The sequence below is a fragment of the Schistocerca gregaria genome, chromosome 5 (assembly GCF_023897955.1).
Source record: "Schistocerca gregaria isolate iqSchGreg1 chromosome 5, iqSchGreg1.2, whole genome shotgun sequence".
Lineage (NCBI taxonomy): Eukaryota > Metazoa > Arthropoda > Insecta > Orthoptera > Acrididae > Schistocerca > Schistocerca gregaria.
The window spans coordinates 457,366,263-457,394,109 of record NC_064924.1 but is presented as its reverse complement, the minus strand read 5'-3'; the positions used below and the strand labels follow the sequence as shown (position 1 = coordinate 457,394,109).

At 40.0% G+C, this 27,847-nt stretch overlaps 2 protein-coding genes across 3 annotated transcripts in view; one reads left to right on the top strand and one right to left on the bottom strand.

Moving 5' to 3' along the window:
- LOC126272219 (uncharacterized protein C18orf19 homolog A) overlaps positions 1 to 5,309 on the top strand; it is a 56,007-nt gene extending 50,698 nt beyond the window's left edge. The window contains exon 5 of one of the 2 annotated variants that reach the window (XM_049974918.1): positions 5,060 to 5,309. In XM_049974918.1, coding sequence (XP_049830875.1) covers positions 5,060 to 5,121 — 62 coding nt within the window. In that variant the 3' untranslated portion in view covers positions 5,122 to 5,309. The remainder of the gene's footprint in view (positions 1 to 5,059) is intronic. The other variant, XM_049974919.1, reaches the window with a different exon arrangement.
- Positions 1 to 27,847, bottom strand: part of LOC126272218 (LIM domain-containing protein jub) — a 203,062-nt gene that overhangs the window by 2,117 nt on the left and 173,098 nt on the right. The window contains exons 6-7 of the mRNA XM_049974917.1: positions 25,634 to 25,685; positions 16,134 to 16,202 (exon numbers count right to left, since the gene is read on the bottom strand). Of these exons, the coding sequence (XP_049830874.1) occupies positions 16,134 to 16,202; positions 25,634 to 25,685 (121 nt within the window). The remainder of the gene's footprint in view (positions 1 to 16,133; positions 16,203 to 25,633; positions 25,686 to 27,847) is intronic.

Genomic DNA, 27,847 nt, shown 5'->3' with positions numbered 1-27,847 from the left:
TGTCAATTGAAGAATCATCTACATACTTCATTACTCAGCAAATTAAATCACAACCTAGGGTCAGAAAGCAATAATTCCAGTAAAATGTGTGTGTGTACAATATCCCACGTACAAGATGCCTTTGCCATAAGTAATGGCACCTCACTTCATTACTTTCAGACTGTTGATGATGCAAACAACACACATTGTGGACAAAAATTAATCATGTAAACCTGTTGCAACACTGTCAGAAAAATATCCTATGGGAAGGGGTCTTCAACATTCTAACAACTATTCGGTCTGTCCTCTTTGAGTAAGTTTTGTTACATTTGAAACCTCTCAATATGCTGAGAACTGCTCTGTTTCAATTTTGCTGTTTTTAGCCATTTTCACAAGATTAAAAACACATATAAATGAAATGTGGCTGAAACTGTCCACTTACATGAACTGTATTTCTTCTGAACTTCTATAATGAATCCACACTAACGCAGTTCCATGTTTTTGCTTCCGACTGACATAATTGACTTGAGCACAGGTGCATTAAACAAAATGCACTGTGGCTGACAAATCTATCATTGAAGATAAGAGTCCTTAGCACAACTGGTAAGTATATTTTTGATCAAAATGACGTTGAAAACAGTACTTGTATACACAGCCGTCAATGCTTCCATGAGAAATGTTCTGAATAAAAGAACATTTTTATCTTTAGAAACAGCGGTGCCTGCAATAATATATTGTGCAAGGAGCCTCTGCCAGCAGTTTGAATCAACTGCTTAATTCTACAGCTTCACTCTCTCCGAGGTTATATATTAGAAGAAAAAAAAATTCTGTTATAAGTGGAGGCATGGAGGCTCCCAGACTAACAATGCAGTAAACAGTTGTGCTTGGCAGTATGATGTATATACAGGGCTACTACAAATGATTAATTCATTTTCAAGGTTCTGTATTTTACAAAGTATTACATATACAAATATGACTGATGCAAGAATAGAACAGAAACTCACCGAGTTTGCATACTAATGCAGTGCCTTGACAAAATGGCGACAACACAACTTCCATCTATCTGAAAAGGTCAACTGCCACAATGTGGGGCACTGAAAAACCTCATGAAATTGTGATGCATGAATTAGATTCACTGAAGGTTTATGTTTCCTGTACAATGTCACAGACAGCTCTGTATGGGTCGTTTTTCTACTGGGAGATGACTGACGGATGTTGCAGTTGTTTCCACAACTGACTGCCGATTCCAAGAATTTCATCTTCCACCAAGATGGGACACCCTCTCATTGGAACACTGATGTTCATTGTCACCTAAACAAAGAACTCTACTTTGCTGGATTGGGCATAGTGGTGGAGATGATGTGGCTCTTACCTTCCCTCCTATCACATCACCTGACCTACCACCTTGTGACTTTTCCTTTGGAGTACCCCCATTCCCAAGAACAATGGAGCGGCTCAGAGAACGCATCAATGCTGCTGCAATAACCAATTCTGTTTATTTGTTGACACAACCATTATTTTATGAATCAATCATAAAAGGTTTCAGCCACATTGGCCATCTTCAGATGCTATCAAAATAATATATTAAGATCTTAAAGCAAGTAAAAAGGTTTGAACTACATGTGCTTGAGAGAGAGGTACATTTCTATCTAAGAGTAGCATTCACTGAACAAGTTTCCATACATTGTCCAACTGACTATATTACGAAAAATTCAGTTAATTATACAGGATGTGCCAGGAGGAATGGTCAGTATTCGTGGATATGACAGGAACAATCATTTGAGGGGGAAAAAAAGTCTAGTAAACATGGGCTCCAAAACCATTCCCTACTAGATATGAGTACTTGTTCAGTAGAAGAGACATGTTTCACAGTAGCAAAGGTGAACAAATGCTCTTAGTCTGCATTTTGTAGCTCATGTTTACTACACAATATTTCCTTGTTTCTATGTTTACTTTTGATGGGAAAACCATGCAGCGGGAAGACGAGTGCCAGCAAATCGTAGCAGTAAGCTGCCCTAGTCCATTGTGTCGCTTCCAAGTTTATGGGCAGTGATGTAACCATCTAGCAGCCAGAATTAAAGTGCCATAAGTCTTTGGAAACTTGCACCATAAAGATTGTTCCTTTGTTTCTTTTATTTTATCTAAAAGAACTTACTCTGTTTTAAATATAGCTTTACTGACTAAATGACGTGTATTCTATTTTTATGTTTTACATAAACTGACTGAAATATTGTAATAATTGCATATTTTATTGTTTGCAAACGTTGGGATTGTTTTACAGATGATGCACCCATTTAGTACCAAATTTGTGGAAACAGAGATACGCTTGGTTATATCTACACAATTCCCTGATTTTTCATAATACAGTCAGTTTGTCAACTCACAAACACTTTCTGTAAATGCCACTCTTAGGTGTGATCAACATGCATTTTAGACTCACGAGCAGACATAGTTCAAATCATTTTACTTATATATATAAAATAGAAAGAAACTTCCACATGGGAAAAATATATTAAAAACAAAGATTCCAAGAGTTACCAAGCGGGAAAGCGCCGGTAGATAGGCACAATGAATAAAACACACAAACACACACACAGAATTTCGAGATTTCGCAACCGGCGGCTGCTTCGTCAGGAAAGAGGGAAGGAAAAGGAAAGATGAAAGGATGTGGGTTTTAAGGGAGAGGGTAGGAGTCATTCCAATCCCGGGAGCGGAAAGACTTACCTTAGGGGGTAAAAAGGATAAGTATATACTCTCGAGCGTGCGCGCGCGCGCCCACACACACACACACACACTGAAGATGACCATTGTGGCTTAAACTGGTTATAATTGTTGACCCAATCACTTTCTTTATGAAACAAATAAACAAAAATTATGAAAAGTCAGTCACAGTGTTATTTTGTTGATGGAGACTAACATTTTTTTTTTTTCCCAAAAAGTGGTGATCACTGACAGTGTGTTACTACACAAGACACAAAAGGAACTTCACTACTGCTAGGACGTGTTGTGTAACAAGAGGGGCACTTGTAGGACTCTTGTAGAGCGGAAAATGCAAACTTCGTGAATTTGTGGGTCTTTTCATGCATCAATTATATTCGTTCATGCAATACTTTGGAAAATATAGAGTTATTAAAATGACTATTTATAGCAACCTTATATACACTGAAGTGCCAAAGAAACTGATATAGGCATGTGTATTCAAATACAAAGAGATGTAAACAGATAGAATATGGTGCTGCAGTCGGAAACACCTACGTAAGACAACAAGTGTCTGGTGCAGTTGTTAGGTCGGTAACTGCTGCTACAATGGCAGTGAGTTTGAACGTGGTGTTACAGTTGGCGTACAAGCCATTGCACACAACATCTCCAAGATAGTGATGAAGTGGGCATTTTGCCGTATGGCCATTTAACAAGTGTACTGTGAATGTCAGGAATCCGGTAAAACATCAAGTGTTGGGGGCCAGAGAAAGATACTGTAAGGAGGAGATCAATAACGACTGAAGAGAATCATTCAACGTGACAGAAGTGCAACCCTTCCTCAAATTCAGTTCTGGACCATCAACAAGTGTCATGTGCGAACCATTCAATGAAACATCATTGATACGGGCTTTTGGGGCCGAAGGCCAACTCGTGTACCCTTGACGACTGCATGACACAAAGCTTTACGCGTCGTTTCTGGACCCGTCAAACCGACGTTGGACTGTTGACGATTGGAAACATGTTGCCTGGTAGAAAGAGACTCATTTCAAATTGTATCAAGCAGATAGACGTGTATGGGTATGGAGACATCATGAGTCCATGGACCCTGTATGTCAGCAGGGGACTGTTCAAGCTGGTGGAGCCGCTATAATGGTGTGGGGCGTGTGCAGTTGGACTGATATGGGACCACTGATACGTCTAGATATGACTCTGATAGGTGACATGTACATCTGATCATCTGCATCCATTCACATCCATTTCGCATTCCGATGGCCTTGTGCAATTCCATCAGGACACTGCAACACCCCACATGTCCAGAATTGTTTAAATACTTCTGCTGACCACGAAACTCCCCACACGTGAACATTACTGAGCACATCTGAGATGCCTTGCAACATGCTGTTCAGAAGAGATCTCCACCCCCTCGTACTCTTACAGATTTATAAATAGCCCTGCAGGATTTATGGTGTTAATCACCTCCAGCAGTACCTCAAACATTAGTCAAGTCCATGCTACGTCGTGTTGGGGCACTTCTGCGTGCTTGTGGGGGCCCTCAACAATATTAGGTAGGTGTACCAGTTTCTTTGGCTCTTCAGTGTGTATGAATTCTGAGGTATTAAGACACTTAGAAGCAAAAAATATAATTAAGTATGGTATAAGTAGTTCTGTATTATGTAAAAAAACTATGGGCATACACAAAGGTTAATTATGGTTATTGTTTTCAAGCAAAGGAATAAAATCCACTATTTATAAAACTAAGTTTCATTTGTTACTAACCTCCTTTGCTGTTTGCTAATCGGGAATCCTATTATAGCATTTAGCTCCTGCCCACAAGTGCCTCCCTTTGTGTTATATATTGTCTGTCAAGTCTATGTAAAATAGCCCATTTTCAAGAGCACGATAATACTTCTCAAGTGTGAACACAAAAATAAATTGGTTCCATGCAACAAAAATTAATTTCATCATGCATAATAGTATAAACATCATTATCATACTCTGAAGCAATGAAATGAACTGCTGGCAGCACCATGCTAATATATTTAGATGACATATAATGACTAAAGTGTTAACAGGATGATCTGACATTCTCTGCAATGTTGTTATTAATTTGGATTATATAAACTTACTTTAATTTGATCATGAGAAATACTCAGAATGCTTGTGAAAATACACATTTCAACAAAGAAAGAACGACCATCATCAGGTCAACTTTATTGTTCGGGTAACTAGATCACTTCTTCCGTCCTTATGCTGTATTTAATTTCAGACTTCTGAATCTTTCTTTTGAACTGTCTAAATGTACTCCACTGTATTTGGAGCAACAGCTGGAAAATGAAAAAACTTTAAACAAACTGTATATATTCTCTTTCTTTTGTTACAGATTTCCAACAACATAATTCTAGATCACTGCATCTCAAAGAAATCTACAAATCTGAGAAGTAAAAGAAATCCAGAAAATTACAAATAGAGGAAATAAAGTGACTTCTAGAACAAGTATTATCACTTCAGCAACCTAATCTAGGGGGGGGGATTGCAAAATGTGGTGCCTACCGTAATAGCATTTCACAACTAAAATCCAATGCTGTAACTGAAAAAATAAAACAATTTACATACAAAATTTGTGTGTTTAATTACAGATGCAACAATTTCAACTGAAATAAGTCTGTTGATAGCACTCTCTTAAGAAAGCCTACATACAACAAACTTCACAATGATCTCTGCTGAGCATACAAAGTTGACTTCAGTTTCATAGCAAAGGTACTATGGAGTTCTAAAGAAGTCTTAACTAAAGAAATTGTTCTGATACAGTTAACATACAAATACTTCCCTTCCCATGATATAATCAGAACAAATTACTAAGGCACAACAACAACAAAAAGAATAGGTCTGATGACTGAAGCAAGAATGCCACACACTAGTCCAGAGCAATCAATTAGGTCAACTGTTGTTGCTCACATTATCTAGAGCTCAAAATGGCATAGATTACAGTGCCACAAAAATTCTGGCACAAAAACCTAGGTTCAGCAACAGAGTTGTCAAAGAAACAACTGAGATTAGCTTGGCAGAAAAAATACTTTCAAGAGATAAAGTGGTTACAAAGTCAGCAAGGCACACTACTCTCCTTAAAATTAATAAAAGAGTGGACACAGTCTCACATAAGACTCTCATGTAAGTCCAAGGAGCAAGGGAATGGGCTGCAGACAATCCACTTGGGTGCCAACCACTGTCAGGAAGAAGGGGAAGTGCAACTCCCAAGGTGATTCAAAATCCATTGAAGTGCCAAAACAAGATAACAAGGTTGTTAGTGACGGAGCTTAACCTCGTACTGGGAGAGAAAATTGGCTGTGGCCATACCCATGTCCTTTCAAAGAAATCATCCTGACATTTATCTAAAATGATTTTGTGAAATCACAGAAAACTCAATCTGGATGACTGGCCAGTGTTCTCCCAAATACAAGTCTAGTGTCCTGCCGTTGCACCACCTTCTTTGGTGACTGCAAAGATTCCATTGCTGCTAGCTTCAAAATAATTCAGTATGTCAGGGAGAACCTGATGGTGACAAGTTAAGTATTCAAAATAGTGTGCCAAGAACACATCATGCATCATCGGTGCTGACAGACAATGGTTTCATTTAATACAAGAGAGAACATAGAGAGGCTGAAATTAATATTGGGTTACACTGTTTTTAATAATTACCAGGGTCAGAATTTTTAGGTGCACAACTTTTTTCTTAAGATAAATTAAAGCTCTTGCGGAAGATACCACAGTGTCAAATTTTGCCTCTACATTCCCCGTTTTTGGGAACATTATTTCTATCTTCTTCCAACCATGTCTATTATCCCCCTCCTCCCCCATGTTCTTTTACTGTAGCTTTCCAGTAATTATCCTGGATGCATTTTATTACGTACAAGAGAAGTGACTTGTATGTTTAATTCAAATTGTGTACTGTGTCGAATTGATATAAAATATTTAACTGTCAATGAATGTCTCCTCAACTTGCAGTGAACATGTGAAAGTAAGCCTCTCTCCTTCAGTAAACATAAGGCTAAAAGCATCCCTGCAATAATGGAAAATAATTGTCTGTACATTTCCTCTTTCTTTCACTTTCTACTATAAGCAGCCTACAACAATGTAAATGACAATGAGATTATTTAATTCTATCCTATTAATTTCAGTTTATGAATGCAAGTTTGTTACTAAATGATATATTACTCAATTGTACCATGCTGAAGGTGTCCGATGCCCAATTTTTTGCTCTGGCTCAGGAATTCAAAACAAGATTCCTTATAAAATGTTGGATCTTTTATGCAACATACTATATGTGATCCAGAAATTTTGTCAACATCAGTGAGATTACATCAAACAGCAAAATTTCCAGCTCTAAGCATCAAAAGAACAAGACTCTTCAAACAAGCAACTTCTATTATGAAATGAATTTGAACAGTGTTCTTCAATAAGCCAAAGTTTAAAGGAATTCAACGCTGATTTGTCTACAGCTCTTACCCAGGCAGGAATTGCACTCAATAAGGTGAACAATCCAGCCTTCAAGGAATTTCGTCAAAAATACACAAGGATATCAATGTCTGATGACAGCACTTTAAGAAAAAACAAGATGGAGCCTGTGTACCGAGGAAGCATACAAAGAATCTCAAGTGTCTGACTTGATATAACAATAAGTTTTGAACATTTTAGCTCTCCCTTAGCAGGGGAAACCAGGCCCATGTGTTGCAGAAATCCAATCCCAGTACAGAAATGCAATCACGAAATTGGCCAAAAACCGTGGGCTAGTGGTGTCTTTTCTTCACTAAACTGGAGCATGTAACATGCTTCGTCCATGCACTTCACAGGATTTGTGAATCCATAATGAATTAATATGACTTCACAAATCATTTCATCTCTGCCATGAAGGAAAGTCTACTGAAAGCTACAAGCTGCGCTGTTGTCTATAGTGAAATCATTGGCCTGTCTCTTCCTAATTTCCCGGTTATTGCTTTTGGGGACCTTGGATGGGGTGTGCTGCTATATTGTGTGAGAATTCTGAAAAGATAAAAGAGTATGTTTTTTTTTTTTTTTTTTGGGCCCAGCCAATGCAGGTGCAATTTTCAAGGCACAGAAATTTCTGCTACCACAGAAAAAGAGAGAATTTGCAGACATAACTATGTTGTGTCCATACTTACAAGTACCTGACTGCAGTTATTAAACTACTAGAAGCACCATTTCTTTAAAAGGAAGAATATGCGATTTTTGAAGGAACAGTTAGATGGTTTTGCCAAAGACAAACTTTGAGCCTAGTATTCAGAAGAGCATAGGTATTGAGGAATTTGCCACATCTGTAGAGCTACCATTTCAAGTGAATACAAAGCTTTTCCCCATTGGTTTCCGTGGACAACAAAAGAAGCTTTAGCATTGACAAAGACATTCTATCTTCTAATATTAGATGACTTATTTTTAAAAATGTAGAGATGCTTAATGTCATGAACTACAACAGCTCTCTCTCTCTCCCTTTTTTACCTTGTTTCATCAACTTTTCCCTTCCTTTCTTTCATCTGAAATTTGCATCTGAACATCCTAACCCTGGTGATTACATATCAAACAAACATAAAAATGATCCAGATCAGCTGGGAGATAGCTGTTAAATAACAAAGTGTCATTGAATCACTGTTAACAAACATGTCTTTGAAAATAGTTAATTTTGAATTTTGAAAAGGAATTAATCATTAATATTTGGTCATGAAAGAGCACAACTTCATTTCTCTTGTGTTCAATTACTAACAATGTGTCACTTTTCACAGTGTAGAAGGTCGCAGTCGTAGAGATTGCTAGTTTGTTTAATATATCCAGAAGTACAGTTGTGGATGTTATAATGATATCTGAGGAAGATGATTATATAGAATCTGTCCCCTCAAAAAATGGTAGCCATAGATGATAAACGAAAGAAAAATATTATGCTTAATCCTTGAATAAACACATCTACAACTGCAATCCAGCTGTTGTGGTTAGCAAGTAAATAAACTAGCTGAATAGAGGCAGTTATCAACTTTTCTGCTCAACAGCCAATATTGACAATGACAGGAAGCACCTCGGGCCACATATATAACAATTTTATTGTTAAATGGTAACCTACATAAATTATTCCCCCCCATGGACCTTGTCGTTGGTGGGGAGACTTGCGTGCCTCAGCGATCCAGACAGTCGTACTGCAGATCCAGCCACAACGGAGGAGTATCTGTTGAGAGGCCAGACAAACGTGTGGTTCCTGAAGAGGGACAGCAGCCTTTTCAGTAGTTGCAGGGGCAACAGTCTGGATGATTGACTGATCTGGCCTTGTAACATTAACCAAATTGGCCCTGCTGTTCTGGTACTGCTAACGACTAAAAGCCAGGGGAAAACTACACCCGTAATTTTTCCCGAGGGCATGCTGCTTTTACTATATGATTAAATGATGATGGCGTCCTCTTGGGTAAAATAGTCCCCCATTCAGATCTCCGGGCGGTGACTACTCGAGAGGACGTTATCAGGAGAAAGAATACTGGCGTTCTATGGATCGGAACGTGGAATGTCAGATCCCTTAATCGGGCAGGTAGGTTAGAAAATCTAAAAAGGAAAATGGATAGGTTGAAGTTAGATATAGTGAAAATTAGTGAAGTTCGGTGGCAGGAGGAACAAGACTTTTGGTCATTGAATACAGGGTTATAAATACAAAATCAAATAGGGGTAATGCAGGAGTAGGTTTAATAAAAAAATAAAAAATAGGCGTTCGGGTAAGCTACTACAAACAGCATAGTGAACGCATTATTGTGGTCAAGATAGACACGAAGCCCACATCTACTACAGTAGTACAAGTTTATATGCCAACTAGCTCTGCAGATGACGAAGAAATTGATGGAAGGTATGAGGAGATAAAAGAAATTATTCAGGTAGTGAAGGGAGACGAAAATTTAATAGTCATGGGCGACTGGAATTCGAGAGTAGAAAAAGGGAGAGAAGGAAATGTAGTAGGTGAATATGGATTGGGGCTAAGAAGTGAAAGAAGAAGCCGTCTGGTAGAATTTTGCGCAGAGTATAATGTAACCAGGTTTTAAATTGTAAGACATTTCCAGGGGTAGATGTGGACTCTGATCACAACCTATTGGTTATTAAATGTAGATTAAAACTGAAGAAACTGCAAAAAGGTCGGAATTTAAGGAGATGAGACCTGAACAAATTGAAAGAACCAGAGGTTGTACAGAGTTTCAGGGAGAGCATAAGGGAACAATTGATAGGAAAGGGGGAAAGAAATACAGTAGAAGAAGAATAGGTAGCTTTGAGGGATGAAATAGTGAAGGCAGCAGAGGATCAAATAGGTGAAAAGACAAGGGCTAGTAGAAACCCTTGGGTAACAGAAGAAATATTGAATTTAATTGGTAAAAGGAGAAGATATAACAATGCAGTAAATGAAGCAGGCAAAAAGGAATACAAATGTCTCAAAAATGATATCGACAGGAAGTGCAAAATGGCTAAGCAGGGATGGCTAGAGGACAAATGTAAGGATGTAGAGGCTTATCTCACTAGGGGTAAGATAGATACTGCCTACAGGAAAATCAGAGAGACTTTTGGAGAAAAGAGAACCACTTAATATTAAGAGCTTTGATGGAAACCCAGTTCTAACCAAAGAAGGGAAAGCAGGAAGGAGTATATAGAGGGTCTATACAAGGGCATTGTACTTGAGGACAACATTATGGAAATGGAAGAGGATATAGATGAAGATGAAATGGGAGATATGATATTGCATGAAGAGTTTGACAGAGCACTGAAAGACCTGAGTCGAAACAAGGCCCCCGGAGTAGACAACATTCCATTAGAACTACTGACAGCCTTGGGAGAGCCAGTCCTGACAAAACTCTACCATCTGGTGAGCAAGATGTATGAGACAGGCGAAATACCCTCAGACTTCACGAAGAATGTAATAATTCCAATCCCAAAGAAAGCAGGTGTTGACAGATGTGAAAATTACTGAACTATCAGTTTAATAAGTCACAGCTGCAAAATACTAACACGAATTCTTTACAGACGAATGGAAAAACTGATAGAAGCCGACCTCGGGGAAGATCAGTTTGGATTCCGTAGAAATGTTGGAACACATGAGGCAATACTGACCCTACGACTTCTCTTAGCTGAAAGATTAAGGAAAGGCAAACCTACGTTTCTAGCATTTGTAGACGTAGAGAAAGATTTTGACAGTGTTGACTGGAATACTCTCTCTCAAATTCTAAAGGTGGCAGGGGTAAAATACAGGGAGCGGAAGGCTATTTACAATTTGTACAGAAAGCAGATGGCAGTTATCAGTTATAAGAGTCGAGGGACATGAAAGGGAAACAGTGGTTGGGAAGGGAGTGAGACATGGTTGTAAAGTCCCCGTTGTTATTCAATCTGTATATTGAGCATGCAGTAAAGGAAACGAAAGAAAAGTTTGGAGTAGGTATTAAAATCCATGGAGAAGAAACAAAAACTTTGAGGTTTGCCGATGACATTGTAATTCTGTCAGAGATAGTAGAGGACTTTGAAGAGCAGTTGAACGGAATGGACAGTGTCTGGAAAGGACATAAGATGAACATCAACAAAAGCGAAACGAGGATAATGGTTCAAAAATGGTTCAAATGGCTCTGAGCACTAAGGGACTTAACTTCTGAGGTCATCAGTCCCCTAGAACTCAGAACTATGTAAACCTAACTAACCTAAGGACATCACACACATCCATGCCCGAGGCCGGATTCGAACCTGCGACTGTAGCAGTCTCACGGTTCCAGACTGAAGCGCCTAGAACGAGGATAATGGAATGTAGTCGAAAAAAATCGGATGATGCTGAGGGAATTAGATTAGGAAATGAGACACTTTAAGTAGTTTTGCTATCTAGGGAGCTAAATAACTGATGATGGTCGAAGTAGAGAGGATATGAAATGTAGAATGGCAATGGCAAGGAAAGCGTTTCTGAAGAAGCAAAATTTGCTAACATCGAGTATAGATTTAAATGTCAGGAAATCGTTTCTGAAAGTATTTGTATGGAGTGTAGCCATGTATGGAAGTGAAACATGGACGATAAATGGTTTGGACAAGAAGAGAATAGAAGCTTTCGAAATGTGGTGTTACAGAAGAATGCTGAAGATTAGATGGGTAGATCACATAACTAATGAGGAGGTATTGAATAGAATTGGGGAGATGAGGAGTTTGTGGCACAACTTGACAAGAAGAAGGGATCGGTTGGTAGGACATGTTCTGAGACATCGAGGATCACCAATTTAGTATTGGAAGGCAGCATGGAGGGTAAAAATCGTAGAGGGAGACCAAGAGATGAATACACTAAACAGATTCAGAAGGATGTAGGCTGCAGTAGGTAGTGGGAGATGAAGAAGCTTGCAGAGGATAGAGTAGGATGGGAGAGCTGCATCCAACCAGTCTCAGGACTGAAGACCACAACAACAACATAAATTATGAGGGGCAGAGAATCCAATAAGTATTGTAACACTTATTTTTCTCAGCAAATTTTGTTGATAAAATGTGGATCTGTTGTGGGACACTGTGGAATATTCCTGCTTCGGCCCGTAGAGTTTCATGAAGTTCTGATAGGTGGCAGCACTATACATAACCTCCAAAATGGTGCCTGTAACGGAGGCGCATTCCAAGCAGAGAGCTGTCATCAAGTTTCTTTTGGTGGTAAACCAAAGCATTGCAGATATTCATAGGATCTTGCAGACCTGGCAGTAGACCAAAGCACGAACTAAAGCACAGTGAGTCGTTGGGCGAAGTGTCTTTCATCATCGCAACAAGTTCGCGGAAAACTGTCCAAATGCCTGTGTGTTCAGTTGCACACAGCTGTGACTCTTGCAAAGTTGGGACATGCAGACACACTCATTTGAAGTGATCAATGGATCACAATCAAACATGATGCTGCACAACTCTGCTTCTTTGTCGGTATTACTTACAAAAACTGATCCACCAGCTGGGGTACTCAAAGTGTGCTCGCTGGGTTCCTTGCTGCCTAACAGAAGACCATAATGAACAAAGAGGAACAACTGTGCAAAGCTGCTTGTGCCTTATGAGGCTAATCATGACAATTTTGTGTCAAACATCATCACAGGCAATGAAACTTGGGTTCATCACTTCAAACTGGTAACTAAACATCAATCCAGAGGGTGCACACCGCATCTCCTCCAAAGAAAAAGTTCAAAGCCACACCCTCCATCGGTAAAGTCATGGCAACAGTCCTAACAACTTCGGTGCGTTCATCGTCACAAAAGAGAAAATCGAACTTCTCCTTCTCCATGACAAAGAAAGCCTCACACAAGTCTGCGCACCCAAGAGTAACTCACGATACTTCATTGGACTGTTCTTCTTCATCCACCCTACAGCCCAGATCTCATGCCTTCCGACCTCCATTTGTTTGGCCCATTGAAGGATGCACTCTGCAGGAATCATTATGTGGATAATTGGAAGGTTATTACGCAGCAAGGCGTTTCTGACATTGACCAGCAGAGTTGTACCATGTGAGCATACAGGCTCTCCCAGTAAGGTAGCGTAAGGCAGTCACACTGAACAGAGATTATGTTGAAAAATAGGATTTTTTACCCAAAAGAGTGGGGAATAATATGGTGTATTGGAATCCTGAATAAAATCAACCTGCTTCCAGAAAAAAAAGAAAAAAGTGTTGCATTACTCATTGAGCCCCCAATAGAGTTACAGTAAGGACCCAGCAAGTTGGCTCCGACGCCTTGATTGTTAAATGTCTGCACTATTCAGAACATTTCACGCTGATGTGGACTGTTTCAGATTGCTGCCAACCTCAGCAACCTAACAGCTGTGTAACTATAGTTGTACAGTTAAAGACTGTTTGTTTTACTATGTGTGCAAATTACTTTGATTATTATTATTATTATTATTATTGTGTCAGAAACATACATATAGTCTGAGTATTAAGAAAGCAGTCTTAATCACACTTTTTTATTTATTTTTTAGGAGACTCCTGCCACACCTTGGTAGACGCCACCAGATGGCCCCTACGATGGGCTGAAACTGGTCAGCACTAAATAATAAAAAATGTGATTAAGGCTGTTTTCTTAATACTAAGTTAATTTATATTAATCACTGTTAATCCATAAACATGTTGTCCAAACATTTAATACATATAGTCTTTGACCAAAATTTGGCCAACCTCTGCAATACAGGCAGCTTGATGCAGTCAACAAAGCAGCATATTCTCAACAGTCTGGACTTCTCCACAATCACTTTTAATATTGTTTTCTGTACTGTAGCCCCATCTTGCCAGATTAAAACTTGAGCTACCCACTCCTCATCTCAGCCTATTCAATGATTTTCAGATCATCCATCCTTGTCATTTCCTGGAAGCAGAGTTTCAAAAACTCTTTTCCAACCAGAGGGAATGGAAGTTTTATCCCTCCAAAGTTGCAGACTGACATTTTCAGCAGTAGTAGTAAGTACCTTTCATGTTGTAAGGAAACTCTTCCTTGACTTTGATCGCTGTGAATGTGGTTTAAGTGTATACAGGGGATAGGTTTCTTCTTGTTCCAACTCTTTTTGTCCTTTATTTGTCGCCATTTCTCTTTTAATGAGAGGTGGCGTTAATCCTGCAAGGTGCTAAATCCATTTGAGAGGAGTAGATTTCAAGCAACCTGTTATAATTCTCCAGGTGTCGTTAAGAGGTACACCTACCTATTTGGCAGGTGAAGAATTATACCAAACAGGATAAATTTATTCTACTGCAAAATAAGCTAAAGAAGGTGCAGAGGTTTGGATGTTTCAAGTTAATTGCCCCACTGTGTTCTGGGCAATTTGTTCCTGGTGGAAACTTTCGATCTGTAATTCATGCAGTGTTTCATAAGTATTTGCAGTTATATTTCAGTGCACTGTTGAGTAAGAGGCACCATCACGAGGTTTGACAAATCAGTGAAATGTCAGTTTCCTCCAGTCGCTGTGTTATATTACAACGGCCTTAACTAATTTAAGGTTTCTTGTCAGAAATAAATACTAATTTGGAGATTATCATCTCTGTAACATGCATTCATGAATCTATATTATTTCCATATCAAAATTTATACCACAGCAGCTGATCGGTACAAGTTGTGCCACACCATGAGTTGTCAGTGCTGGAAGACAAGCACTTACACATCGCCCTCTCACATCCTCTAACCCTGCAGTGACCCCACCACTTACCCTTCTTCCCCTGAGGTAAACAGCCAATTTCACAAAACTCACAGCCAAATTCACCATCAATTAAAATTAAGCACATTTTAAAATACTGTAAGTAAAACCTGTAAATATTTTGGTTTGTTACTGAGCAAGAATACTGCACTCATGAAAGCTCTTTAAGTTAGTTAGCATTTATGGTTTCAGCTCTTAGTCGCTAGATGCATATTATTATGAAATATGGCTGAGATCCCTAAGCCACAAAAATATTTCATTAGGGCCACATGTTTGATGACCACTGTTCCAGAGTGTGATCAAAGAAGAAGGGTAAAATGGAAAAGTGGCAAAGAAAAACACAAATACAAAGCCAGGCCCTCGATTTCAGAAAGAACTACATTAATCTTTTGTGGTTAAAATTTATTTTGAAAATACTCGAAAAATAATAGATCTAACAGTCATCCTTTGTGATAAATAATGCACTTTCGCTACCAAAAAGATTTTAAGCTGACTGATTTTGTGAATCATTGAAGTGGGACATGTGCCCCACAAACCTAACTATATTCATGTTTTCATATGAAACTAGGATTTTCAGAGTTAAATCTTTAATTTTAGAATGATATTATCAGGATGTAAATTATGGAAAAACTATAACAATCAGTACCAAAACACATTAATCTCTTGCTTTGGACAGCAAAATCACTGATGATGCTAGAGAGGACATGAAATGCAGACTGGCAATGCCAAGGACAGCATTTTTGATAAAAAGAAAACTTGTTCACATGAAATAGGAATTTAAAAAGTTAGGAATTATTTTCTTATCATATTTATCTTGAGTGCAGCCTCATATGGAAAGAAACATGGGCAATAAGCAGTCCAGAAAAGAAAAGAACAGAAAGAAGCTCTTGACATGTGCTGTTAAAGGAGAAAGTTGAAGATTAAATGCGTAGATCAAATAACAAATGAGGTGATACTTAATTGAATTAGGAAAAATGGAGTTTATGGTACAACCAGGATCAGTTGATAGCACACACATCCTGAGTTGTCATGGAATGGTTAATTTGGCAATGGATAGAAGTGTGAAGAGGGGTGTAAAATCTGTAGAGAGAGATCAAGGCTCAAATAGGATGAGCAAATTAAAATAGATTTGAGTTGCAGTAGCAAATGCAGAAATGAAGAAGCTTGTGTAGGATAGACTAGCATTGACAGGTTCATCAAACCAGTATACAGACTAAGTTCATAAGAATTTGACTTGATCTGCTGTCACCGATGGTTCTTACCTCGCATATGTAACAATCAACATGGAAATCCTTATCCATAGACACAACCCTTACTGTCTCTTCTGTACCCTGAAATCAAAGCATAAGTGTAAGTACACCTTTCATAAAATGTTATTTACGAAATATATTCATGCATTATTAACAGTCCACATACTTAATTTTTAATGCCTGGTTATTTAGGAAACTCAGTCAAAATATATTTGTACCTATTTTGCCAAAGGACACACTGGTCAAGTGTATGAAGAGATGCAAAAGAATGGATGGTATGGGATGCGCTGTAGTTAAAAGAATTGTTATCCTCATAGTTTTTGTTATGAGTGTCCTGATCCAACAGTATCATTTGTTTTGATCTGTGCAGCATAGATGTATATTGTAGTTGTGATATTCATTACTGTTTTTCATCTGTAATAGTTGGTATCATCATCATAACTTAATCACTGTTCCGAAAAGTTACACGTTGTACACACAGAGATCCAACAATTCTTTTTCCTTTCCGAGAATATCACTACAAACTAATGACAAATAGTTTGTACCTCAAAACTTCAGAGGAAGGGGATGAAAACTTTAAAATTATGCACTGATTCACATGTGACAAATTTTTAGTAAGGGAGTTTCAAAATATTTCTGGGTAGGACGGCTGAACTAAATGGTAGAAGACCCAGTCAGTCATATGGGAACACTAGAAACCCATATCATCATTAATTCTTAGAAGCATATAGTCTAATGAGTCAGCCATGAGCTATAATCCCACATCTTGCTGTTCCTACAGCAGGTTCCAATGGATTTAAGGGTGCAAAAGTTATGCAAAACTTGCACAGGACGGACTTGTGTGAAGAACTCCATCAGACTAATACCTGAACTAAAGCAAACAACAACAGCAGCAGCAGCAACCATAATGATATATCATACTCACCTCCAAAAGGCATAAAGTTGGAAACACATACAAAAACATAGATGCGAGAGACCTGACACTTATTATCTCCACCCCAGTCCCTTCTCAGGACATGTTTCAACTGTGAATTCATATTATTATTATTATTATTATTATTATTATTAGTAGTAGTAGTAGTAGTAGAAGTAGTAGTAGTAGTAATTCACCATGTGTCAAGAAGATGAACTTTTCTCAGATACACCCTAGCACAGCACAAGCTAAAGAGAAAGGGCACACAGAAACCCTAAAAGACAAATGTGCCACACTTGTTCAAGTAAAAATTACGGCAAGGATTTCACAAAGTATGTTCCTATTTTCCAGGCATACACGTAAAAAGCACAATAAGTTTATCTAAAATAACTGAATGAGATAACAATAAATCAATATTTTCATTGAAGTAAATATCACACAACTGAACTTTTGTTTTTTTATTACTATCCGCATTCACCACTTTTACAAAATGACCAAAGTTCAATGCAAGTGCTCTCCAATTAAGTGAAACAATAATGACCTAGCTCAGTAACATGTCAGTGAAAATTCCTTTTTAACTCAATTGCTTCCAACTACGGGTAGCAAACCAAGCAGTCATAAGTCATAATATATTTTAGACTGTCAACAACATGGAGATTCCATAGTTTAGACTGCAAATCACCAACTTTAATGGAAATTACTACATGTCCAAAACCACACAATTTTTTTAGAGTACACAAAATTAAATAGTCCAAAAATCCACCAGAAAATATTTAAGGAAACTGTAATTCAAACAATGCAGTCAACTTCTGCTTGAGCTGCACTGTGCTCTACTGTGTACAGAGTCCCCATGCCATAATGCAGACAGAGTTGACGGATAATCCTGAAATGAGTGCCCATATTAATTTAATATTAACAAATTACAATATAAGAGACCTGTTCAAAACCTCTGGAAGTTTGTCCACAAAATTTTTTTCTACACATACATTTTACTTATTGTGCATGCCCTCCTTCAAAATATTCTCCTCCACAATAGATACACCATTCCCAATGCAGTTTCCATTTCCGGAAGCAGTCTTGGCACTCCTCTTGCTGGATTGCGCAAAGTACAGCCTGCAAATTTTTTTTTTATCACGTCTATTATTGTAAATATCCATCCTTTCAATGGGGCGCGCGTCCTCCCCCACCCCCCCCACCCCCACACACACCTGCCTGCTCGCAGTAGCAGCCCCACTGCTACCACAAGTGGTGTGTGTGTGTGTGTGTGTGTGTGTGTGTGTGTGTGTCAGGAAGGAGGGAGGGGCAACATGCATGCATGGAAGAAAATGCAGAAACCTTTCTAGAGATCATGTTGTGACAGACCTATCAGACCTGTTCTACACATCCTTCATTGAATTCAGGTACTACAGTACCACAAGATATCCTCTTCTCGAATTTGGAAGGAATGGAAGGGTGCAAATGGTAAGCTAACTGCTATACATCAGTCTGTTACTTTATCACTCTCAATACATTTTGAATCATTCCTAAAGCAGCCTGATCCACAGTGGAAATGGGCAAAAGCTGAAGAATTTTAGTACTACAAGGTAAAAAAAATTAATGACAGGATTTTGCAGAAGGGGCGGTCTGTACCAACTGAGCTTAGGAGGAGCCTAACGGTTAACAGTGGGATACCACAACAGTGACCACTGAAGGGCTTATGCAGTGCTATTTCTACTGTGCTGTAAGGGTTGGCCTCACCAGACTACCTGCATCTCTGTTAGTTGAAACGAGCAAAGATCTGCACACAGTCACAGAGTTAGAGACTGCAGTTATCCCAGGACGATGTTTAATGAGGTAACAGGGAAGCGATATTTCCTGCTGCTTCTGCCAGGGCCTAATTACGAACAACAAAGCACTGTTGCAACAAAATTTAAGAACAATTCAGATCACAATTCAAAATTAATTCATTGAATGCTATTAGGTATAGATGCACTATGTACAGGTGACACTTGAAAATTTATACCAGACCAGGACCCGAACCCGGACTTCCCACTTATCGCAAGCAGTCATCTTAATCACTTAGGCTACATACGCATGCCTCTTGGACCGACCCAAACTTCCACATGTCTCCCTTTCTACTTTCCTTTACCATACCATAGTCTCCCTTATTCAACGCCAAATACTCGCAGCTTTACTCCTCATTCCCGCACCAGTGAGAATGAGACTATGAGGAATCAAGACCTGTGATTTATTGCTTTTTGCTTTTCTCAGCATGTGTGACATATGGAAGTTTGGATCAGTCCACAAGGTGTGCACAGTTAGCCAAAATGGTTAAGGCAACTGCTCATCATAAGCGAGAAATCTAAGTCAGCCAAAATGGTTAAGGCAACTGCTCATGATAAGTGAGAAATCAAGTCTGAATCCTGGTCTGGCACAAATGTTCACAGTTGAGGCAAAGTTATTTCCCTTCAGTGAATTTATTTTGAATGAATTGCGGATGGCTGTCTATCACCACCAATGCCTGTTCATCCAGACAGGCAGGTAAAAATACAGATTATGTTTTTATGGAGCTTGTCAGTCTCATTATTTGATCAACAATTTCAATAGTTTCTCTGCCTGAGAAAGTTTTGCTGCAGTTTCAAACATGGCAATTAAGTAGCTTATTTGAATTGTTTTTGTTATGTATTTTTCTCTTTCAACAGCAGTTAGTGCATTATGTGGAAGGACTCCACTGCCATTCACCACCAGATGAATGATGTCCCACCAAACAACTGGGAAAATATCAGGGATACTGTGTTACAGGGCACATTAAAGGAACTACAGTACTGTGGCTAAGCCATCTGTCTGCAGTATCCTTTCTTTCATCTGGAAACATCCCCCAGGCTGTGGCTAAGCCATGTCTCCGCAGTATCCTTTCTTTCAGGAGTGCTAGTTCTGCAAGGTTCGCAGGAGAGCTTCTGTAAAGTTTGGAAGGTAGGAGACGAGATACTGGCAGAAGTAAAGCTGTGAGGACCGGGCGTGAGTCATGCTTCGGTAGCTCAGATGGTAGAGCACTTGCCCGCGAAAGGCAAAGGTCCCGAGTTAGAGTCTCGGTAGGGCACACAGTTTTAATCTGCCAGGAAGTTTCATATCAGCGCACACTCCGCTGCAGAGTGAAAATCTCATTCTGTTATTAAATTATCACCCAAAACTATCATTGTTGTAAACAGCCTCACCAGTCCTACTGGTGCTTGGGTGGCCAAATTCCAGTCAGAAATGTCAGTTTGTTACCAATGCTCATCATGATTTCTATGCCGATTCTATTGTCCATGAAGCCATCATTCGGTTAGCTCCTGACAAGGAGGTGCACCAACACACACTACAAGAATCCCTCTTTGGCTGAAATTTTAAATACTGCTCAATCTTTTGAGGTATCTAGTGTTGAGGATGATCTGATTGAGACTTGATGTGACATTGCCGCAGTGGCTCCTGCCCTGGTCACCAGTCGGTTCTCGAGGCGAGGATGACAATGTGGCAACTGTACTCTAAGCACTAGGTGATTCGCAACAACTGTAAAAATATTGAAGAAAGAAGAAGAAGAAGAAGAACCATATAGTGTGAATCATAACAAACTGTTCATCCAAGTGCGAGTGATAGGCAGATTACTCAGACTACACATGAACACGGATGCAGTCATGACTTCACTAAACTCTTAAACATATGTGGATCTGGGATATCTGACGTTGCCTCATGTCATTTAACATTTGGCAAGTTATAACAAGCAGCACATTCCAATTTTGGGGCAATTTACGGCTCCCATTATGTATAAGCAGTGGTTCATTCCTGGACTTCTCAGATAGTGAATAATGCTGGCACTGCAAATTTGTCCAGTATGGATGCTTTTGGTTTTACCATTTTGGGGACAGAGTGCCTCATTTCAAATCAGGTCTCTTACCGGCAGTTCTCTGCATTCAGATCTCGTCTATTGTCTTGGAATGGGGCCTAAGCCCCAGGGGTATGCACTGGATATACACCACAGTGGTCAGACCTAGGATTTCCTATGGGGCTGTAGTGTGGTGGAAGAAGGTAGAACAGCAGGTTGCTGCTAAGAAGCTTGCTAAGGTGCAGAGATTGGCCTGCTTAGCCATAACGGCTCGGAATTAGCAGCACACCAACTAGTGGAATGGAAGCCATGCTGGATATGCTTCCACTTCACCTTTGTGTCAAGATGGAGGCAGCAGCTGGGCACACAGACACAAAACTGGCAAAAACTGGGTTGCATTTGTATATCCAGAATCACACACTAACATAGTGAGTGAGGTAAATATAGGAATGGCTGGGGAAATGCCTGCCGACTATATAACAACTCCCAACTGCTTCCAAGCCTTACAACATAATAATTGGAAGTGGAGAGCAGTGGGGAAGAAACAGTTTGACACCGTACGGGGGACATTGTTTGGTTCACTGATGGATCGAAAACAGACCAAGGCATTGTGGCAAGGTTGTACGGGGTTCAGCCAAGGCTGGAGATCTTCATCACTCTAGGGAAACTGGCCTCTGTATTCCAAGCTGAAATTACTACAATCAGGGCATGTGTGGAGGAGAAATGCATAGGTGCTACAATGACTGTAGAATCTACATCTATTCAGACAACCAGGCAGCCCAGAAATCATTGGCAGCTCCTGAAACAAGATCTAAGATTCTTGCAGATTGCCACAGGGCTCTGGTGGAGCTAGGGGGAAGCAATAGTGTGAACTTAGTGTGGGTCCCTGGCCACTCAGGGATCTGTGGCAATGAGCAAGCCGATAGATTGGCTAGGATGGGGGCAACAACTCCACTTATTGGATCGGAACCTGTCCTGACCAAGGCTGTCATCAAATTAGAACTACGGAACTGGCTTAGGAAACAGTATGTAGGATATTGTACCAAGGTCCATAAACAAAAACATGGTAAGGTAATGATGCCCAAGCCATGCTTTCAAAGAAGCTCTGTAATCTTAGGATTGAACAGGAAAGAGATCAAACTCATGACTGGACTGATGACCGGCCACAGAAATTTCAAAAAACACTTGCACACAATGGGTATAATGGAAGAAGACCCTAAATGTAGGATCTGTGATGAGGGTGAAGAAACTGCATCACACCTAATCTTCAAATGCATGGCATTGGAGAGTAAAAGATACAGAATCTTAAGGACAACTAGACCTGAAGAAATTGTGTCTAGCAAAAAACTGGTAGAGGGACACCTTGCACTATTTTAAGGGCACTGGTTGGCTTTAGTAGATATACAGGGTGCGATACCGCACAATAAACTTAGTTTTGGTGTGGGCAGTGGCTGGTCAGACCTAAGCTGTTTTAGCTCCCCTGTTAAATATCAATCAATTAATCACATTTTCTTTGATGGGTTAGGTTGTGCCACTAATTTTGCTGCTCCCATTACCCTGAAACCTATAGCGCGGCCATGGTTTTTCTACGTGTGCCCTGTTCCTTTGGCTCTGCACAACCAAGTGAAATCAGAATTAGGCAGGCTGACATTGTTGGGGGTCATATAGCCTATTACATTGAGTGAGTGGTCTATCTCCCTCATGGATGTTAAAAAGCTGACTGGTCAGCTTTACCTAAGAGCTGACTTTAAATTTTCAGTTAATAATCAATCTTTCATTGAATCTACTCTTTGGCCTGTCTAGACAAGTTGTTGGCCAGTTTTTCTCCAACAGTGATTAATCTGAAGCCTGTTTATAGGTTCTGTTGAATGAGGATTCTAAAGGGCATCCTAGAGAATATAACAATATTAGCGACTTCTGTGGCTATTGCGTTGGTGATTTTTCAGTGGTTTTTTTTTTTTTGGAAAAACTGCTCATGTCCATTTCAGGATATATCAATTATCTTGATGACAATATCATGATGGATGCAACCACTGAAGAGCATTTACGTAACTTACACACCTTGTTCACGATCTTTCAAACTGCAGGGTTGAAATGCACCTTGGCCAAAACATATGTTTTTCAGGTATCCACTGCATATTTGTGGTTTGAGGTTTTTCGGGATAGTGTTATGCCTTTATGTTAGCATGTTGCCATGGTCACAGCTCTGTCTCACTCTACCAATATCAAACAATTCCATGCATTTTCAGATGAAATTGCTTACTGTCACAAATAATGTGGTCATGCTGGAACCCACTTCCATGAGTTGCTCCACAAGAACATTCCTTTTCAGTGGATGCCAGCCTGCGAGCAATGCTCACACTTTTGAAATCTAAATTACACTTTCTCCTTGAGTTGGGTTGATTTAGTGGAAGAGACCAAACAACGAGGTCATCAATCTCATCAGATTAGGGAAGGATGGGGTAGGAAGTCGGCCATACCCTTTCAAAGGAACCACCCCGGCATTTGCCTGAAGCAACTTAGGGAAATCACAGAAAACCTAAACCAGGATGACTGGACGTGGGATTGAACCCCGTCCTCCAGAATGCAAGTCCAGTGTGTTAACCATTGTGCCACCCTGCTCGGTTCTTCTCCTTGTTTGGCTACTGTACATCCTAACCACTGTCCAGTTTTGGCTATGCATGCCTCTCAGTATGGACTCTGGGCCATTCTCACACATCAATATGAGAATAGATCTAAAAGTCTGAGAGCTTATGTGTCAAAAACGCTCAACTCCCACTCCCATGTTGAAAAGGAAGTGACTAACCCTCAAATAGTTTCGTGTGTTCTTGCACTGGTCTAAGTTCCAACTTATTACTGACAACAAGCCCTTAGTTTCATTGTTTAATCCTTCTATCCCGGCTTCCAAAGGGGCTGGATCCTACTTTTGGTCAGGATTAACTACTCTGTTTTCATTTAGATGCTGAAGTGCAACATACAGTAGAAGGGTTTCCTATTACGGGCTGCCTTATTGCAGCTGCTGTCACTGCCAAACTGGTCTTGTGTCAAATTTTCACCTTGTTGAGCATGGTTGGCCAGACAGTCATCCAGGCAGGGCTTCTGATCCTTTGCAAAACTATTTTGCTCTCATTTACCGCCTTCTGTTACTTAATGGTGGTGGTGTTCTATCTATGGATAGGCTATCACTCAGTGTTGTGATCCCAGCACCCCTACAGTGGCATGTGCTTTAACTCCTACATCCGAGACATTTGGGACGTCTTGCATTCCAAGTTACTGGCCTACTGGCATGTGATGTGGTTTTGGGCTGGCTTCAATGGTGACACTGTAAGTGTTGTCACAGTCTGCTCTCAGTGTGCTATCCAACAGGTGGCGCCGCAATTTGGGTAATGCTTTCTCCATGGCCCACACCACAGCATCTGTGGCACTCTGCCCACATTGATTCCACAGGACCCTTCCTACATTCTTACTGGTTGTTGGTTGTTGATAATAATCCACCATCCTTCAACATCAGTCATTGGCCATGATTCAGGACCACTCCAACTGTTTTTCTACTGAATTTGTGTCTCAGGCCTTCCCGATTTCTGTGTATATCAGGGTATTCCCCACAAGACACCTTCTCGTTTTCATCCCCAATCTAACGATGAAGTGGGATGTCTCATAAGCACGTTCAACTATGTTGCAGATTTCTCCACAGACAATCCCTTGACATACTTCTCGAGTTCCCAGCGGGGATAAGAGTCCAGCCAAGATGCCCCATAGTCACCAGCCATGCACCCTCGTGCATCTGCTCATGCAGACCTACCAACACCTGTCTGTACGGCTCATCGCAGTTTGCAGCTGCCTCCATGGACTAAGCTTGGGAGTTCAGCTGCCAACTGAAGTGGATTCTGGCCACAGCTGAGAGCTGCTGAGGTCACTGCCTCTGTATAGGGTACACCAGTGATGGTGGCTTGCTACCGTGACCAGCTACGCTCGTGCACCACGAAGTGGGCCACGGGCCCGCCACCTCCACCTCGTGATGCATCCCTGCTGTGGGGGCAGACTCGCCCACCTTTGGATGACGCCACCTCCTGCCTCTGCTTCAAGGTCCAATCCCTCCACGCACTTGCTGCCAGGCCTGCCCATGATGCTTTGCTGTCACCAGCAATTCTGCTGCCAGCTGGGCGCACCTTTGGTTCCTTCAGTGCATGTGTCCCTGACCAAGTGGTCAGTGCCTTATCCATTAGCACAGTCCCACCACACTGAGGGAGCGCATTTTTGTGATGCTGCCAGCATCCTTGTCACTGGTCCTCTCTTATATTATTTCACAGGAGAGCGGCTGCCACATGTGCCCACGGCTGCGTCACGTCTGCTCCTACTCACCGGTTCCTGCCTGGAATCCCCTTCTGACACCATCGCCTTCCGCTGCAGAGGCCTCGGATGTTTTACCAGTCGCCCGCATCAGTGGAGGGGGAAGAGGTATGCTACACTTCGAATATTCTGCCAACAGTATCTGCACGGGCTGGTCACCAGAGGTCACCTTTGGTTGGCCAAGTGACTCGTGCATCCACTGTGCTGTCTACTGTAGCCATCCTCTTTATAAATGAGTGCAGCAGGCACTTGCTCTCATATTGTGTTCTTACTTATTGTCAGCAACGGCTTGTATCAGTACATGGATTGTTTCTATGTTTGTGTCTACATCCTCAACAGTTGTCTGGCTGCATGTGGAATAATAATAACCTATGATTCAATGGGGTCTTACATTACAAGAATATGTACCTCAACAGGCGTTATTCCTTTCCCACATGCCGCACACTTTGGAGCAAACATCCTGCAACAGAAAAAAAAGAATCAGTAAAGGAAAATTGTGTGTAACATAATAACAAATATGTGCACAGCCAATGAAGAGACTGTCATGAAGTGCCAACACAGTAAAAGTTCAGAGAGACAAAACTGTATGTAGAAAAGCATTCTTGCTGTCAAAATTTCAGTGAAATGAAATTGCACTACATGCCACTGTTTGCTTTGTAGCCCTACAGTGTGGAGATCCTCAAGATGCGGCATTTGCTAGTAAAAAACAAAGAAGCCTAATATGTCTTTACAAAATAAATAATATGCCACTGCTTCTTTCACTCATCCTAAGTTCTGTAGTCCGGAATGATATGGAATAAATAAAAGTATTTTAAATACATTTTAATTTACAAATTAATTCAAAACTTGTTGCTTAAATTTCAATGTAAATGTATCAAACTAAAATGCATAAAATAGTTTCTACGCTATTGTATGGAAGATGTGGGAAGAATTGGAATGGTTTGTTTAGTGTTCCTGTAAAGCACAACAGGAAAAGGTGCACGAATGAGGGTAAGCCCATGCTAAAATTTCATTGTGAACAATAGGTTAATTTCAGTGATACATCAGTAATTTATAAATAACAAGCTGACTTTTTTGTGGTGTTTACAAGCTGTTCCTTTCAAAACTCTGACATTTCAATCAATTGCAGTGAAATATAATTATGAGAAATTAATTGAACTGACTGCATCATGAAATGGAACTACAAAGACTTTATGTTCACGTGACACACTTGCACTTCTGTTGTGAAAACAGTATCAGATTGATGTGAAGTAAAATAACTACTTCATCATAGCAAGGACAACTTATTTCAGAACGCAGACACAAAACCAATCAATTTAGAGCAAGTAAGTTATTAAAAATTGTATGGAGCTGATCCAATTATATGAAAACTATTGAAAATAATTAATAAGTATGTCACTACTAAAAGTATAAAATGCGATCAGAAAGTAAAAGGAATTTCTTTAATTTCGAAGGCTGGGTACATCCGATTTTCAAAAGTTTTTTTGTCTTGTTTGTACACATGTTGCTTATGTATATGTGTGTTTTCAGCAGTTCTGAATATTTAGTTTATTGTTGACAGTCGAAAAGGTTATATGTGTTTTTGGGTGCTTAGTGAATTTTTGCTTTCAAAAAAAGATGCAGCAAAGGCTCTGCATTAAATTATGCTTGCAAAATGCAGAGCATTCAAAATGTTGCTGTAGCTTTTGGTGAATCTCCTAACTGTAAGACGAGTTTATGAGTGGTATAAACGTTTCAAAAAGGGTCAAGAAGACATTTAACATGATGATCACCATGGACGCCCTAGCACATCAATTACTGATGACAATGTGGAAGTAGTAAAGAAAATGGTTATAGGAAATCATTGAACCGCCATCAGAGAGTTGCAGCTGACATTTGCAGATGATGTCAGCAATCATATGGTGCATTCCAAGCATTTTTTTATTTTTTTATTTTTAATGTTTTGTGCAGGAAATGTATAGCAACAAAGTTTATCCAAAATTGCTGAATTTTGACCAAAAACAATTTTGTGTAGACATGGCTGAGGAATTGCTGAATGAAGTCAACAATGAGCCAGATCTCCTAAAGAAGGCTGTAACAAGTGACAAAAAATGGGTATGGCATCGAAACCAAGGCCCAATTTCAACGGAAACTGCCTGAAGAGCCAACACCAAAAATTGTTTTAAAAAAATGACAAGTTCAATTTCATGTGAAAGTGCTTCTCACTGTTTTCATCGATTACATTGGGATAGTGCAACATGAGTTTGTACCTTATGGTTGTATGGTCAATACAGAATGTTATCTGGAAGGTATGCATTGTTTGCATGAAGCAATCAGCGGAAAACAACCAGAATTGTGGAAAAAAACCCTCACGAACATTGCATCGCGATAATGCTCCCGATCACACCTCAATGCTTTTTTGTGATTTTTTCGGGAAAAAGAACCATTATGTTGCCTCAGCCACCATACTTGCGAGACACGGCCCCTGCAACTTCTCTCTTTTCCCAAGTCTGAAGATAACCATGAAAGGATGTAATTTTGTCACCACTGACGAGATAAAAATCGAATCAACGTAGGAGCTGAACACCTAACAAAAAGTGAGTTCCGGAAGTAGTTCAAAGATTGGAAAAAAAGACTAGCACA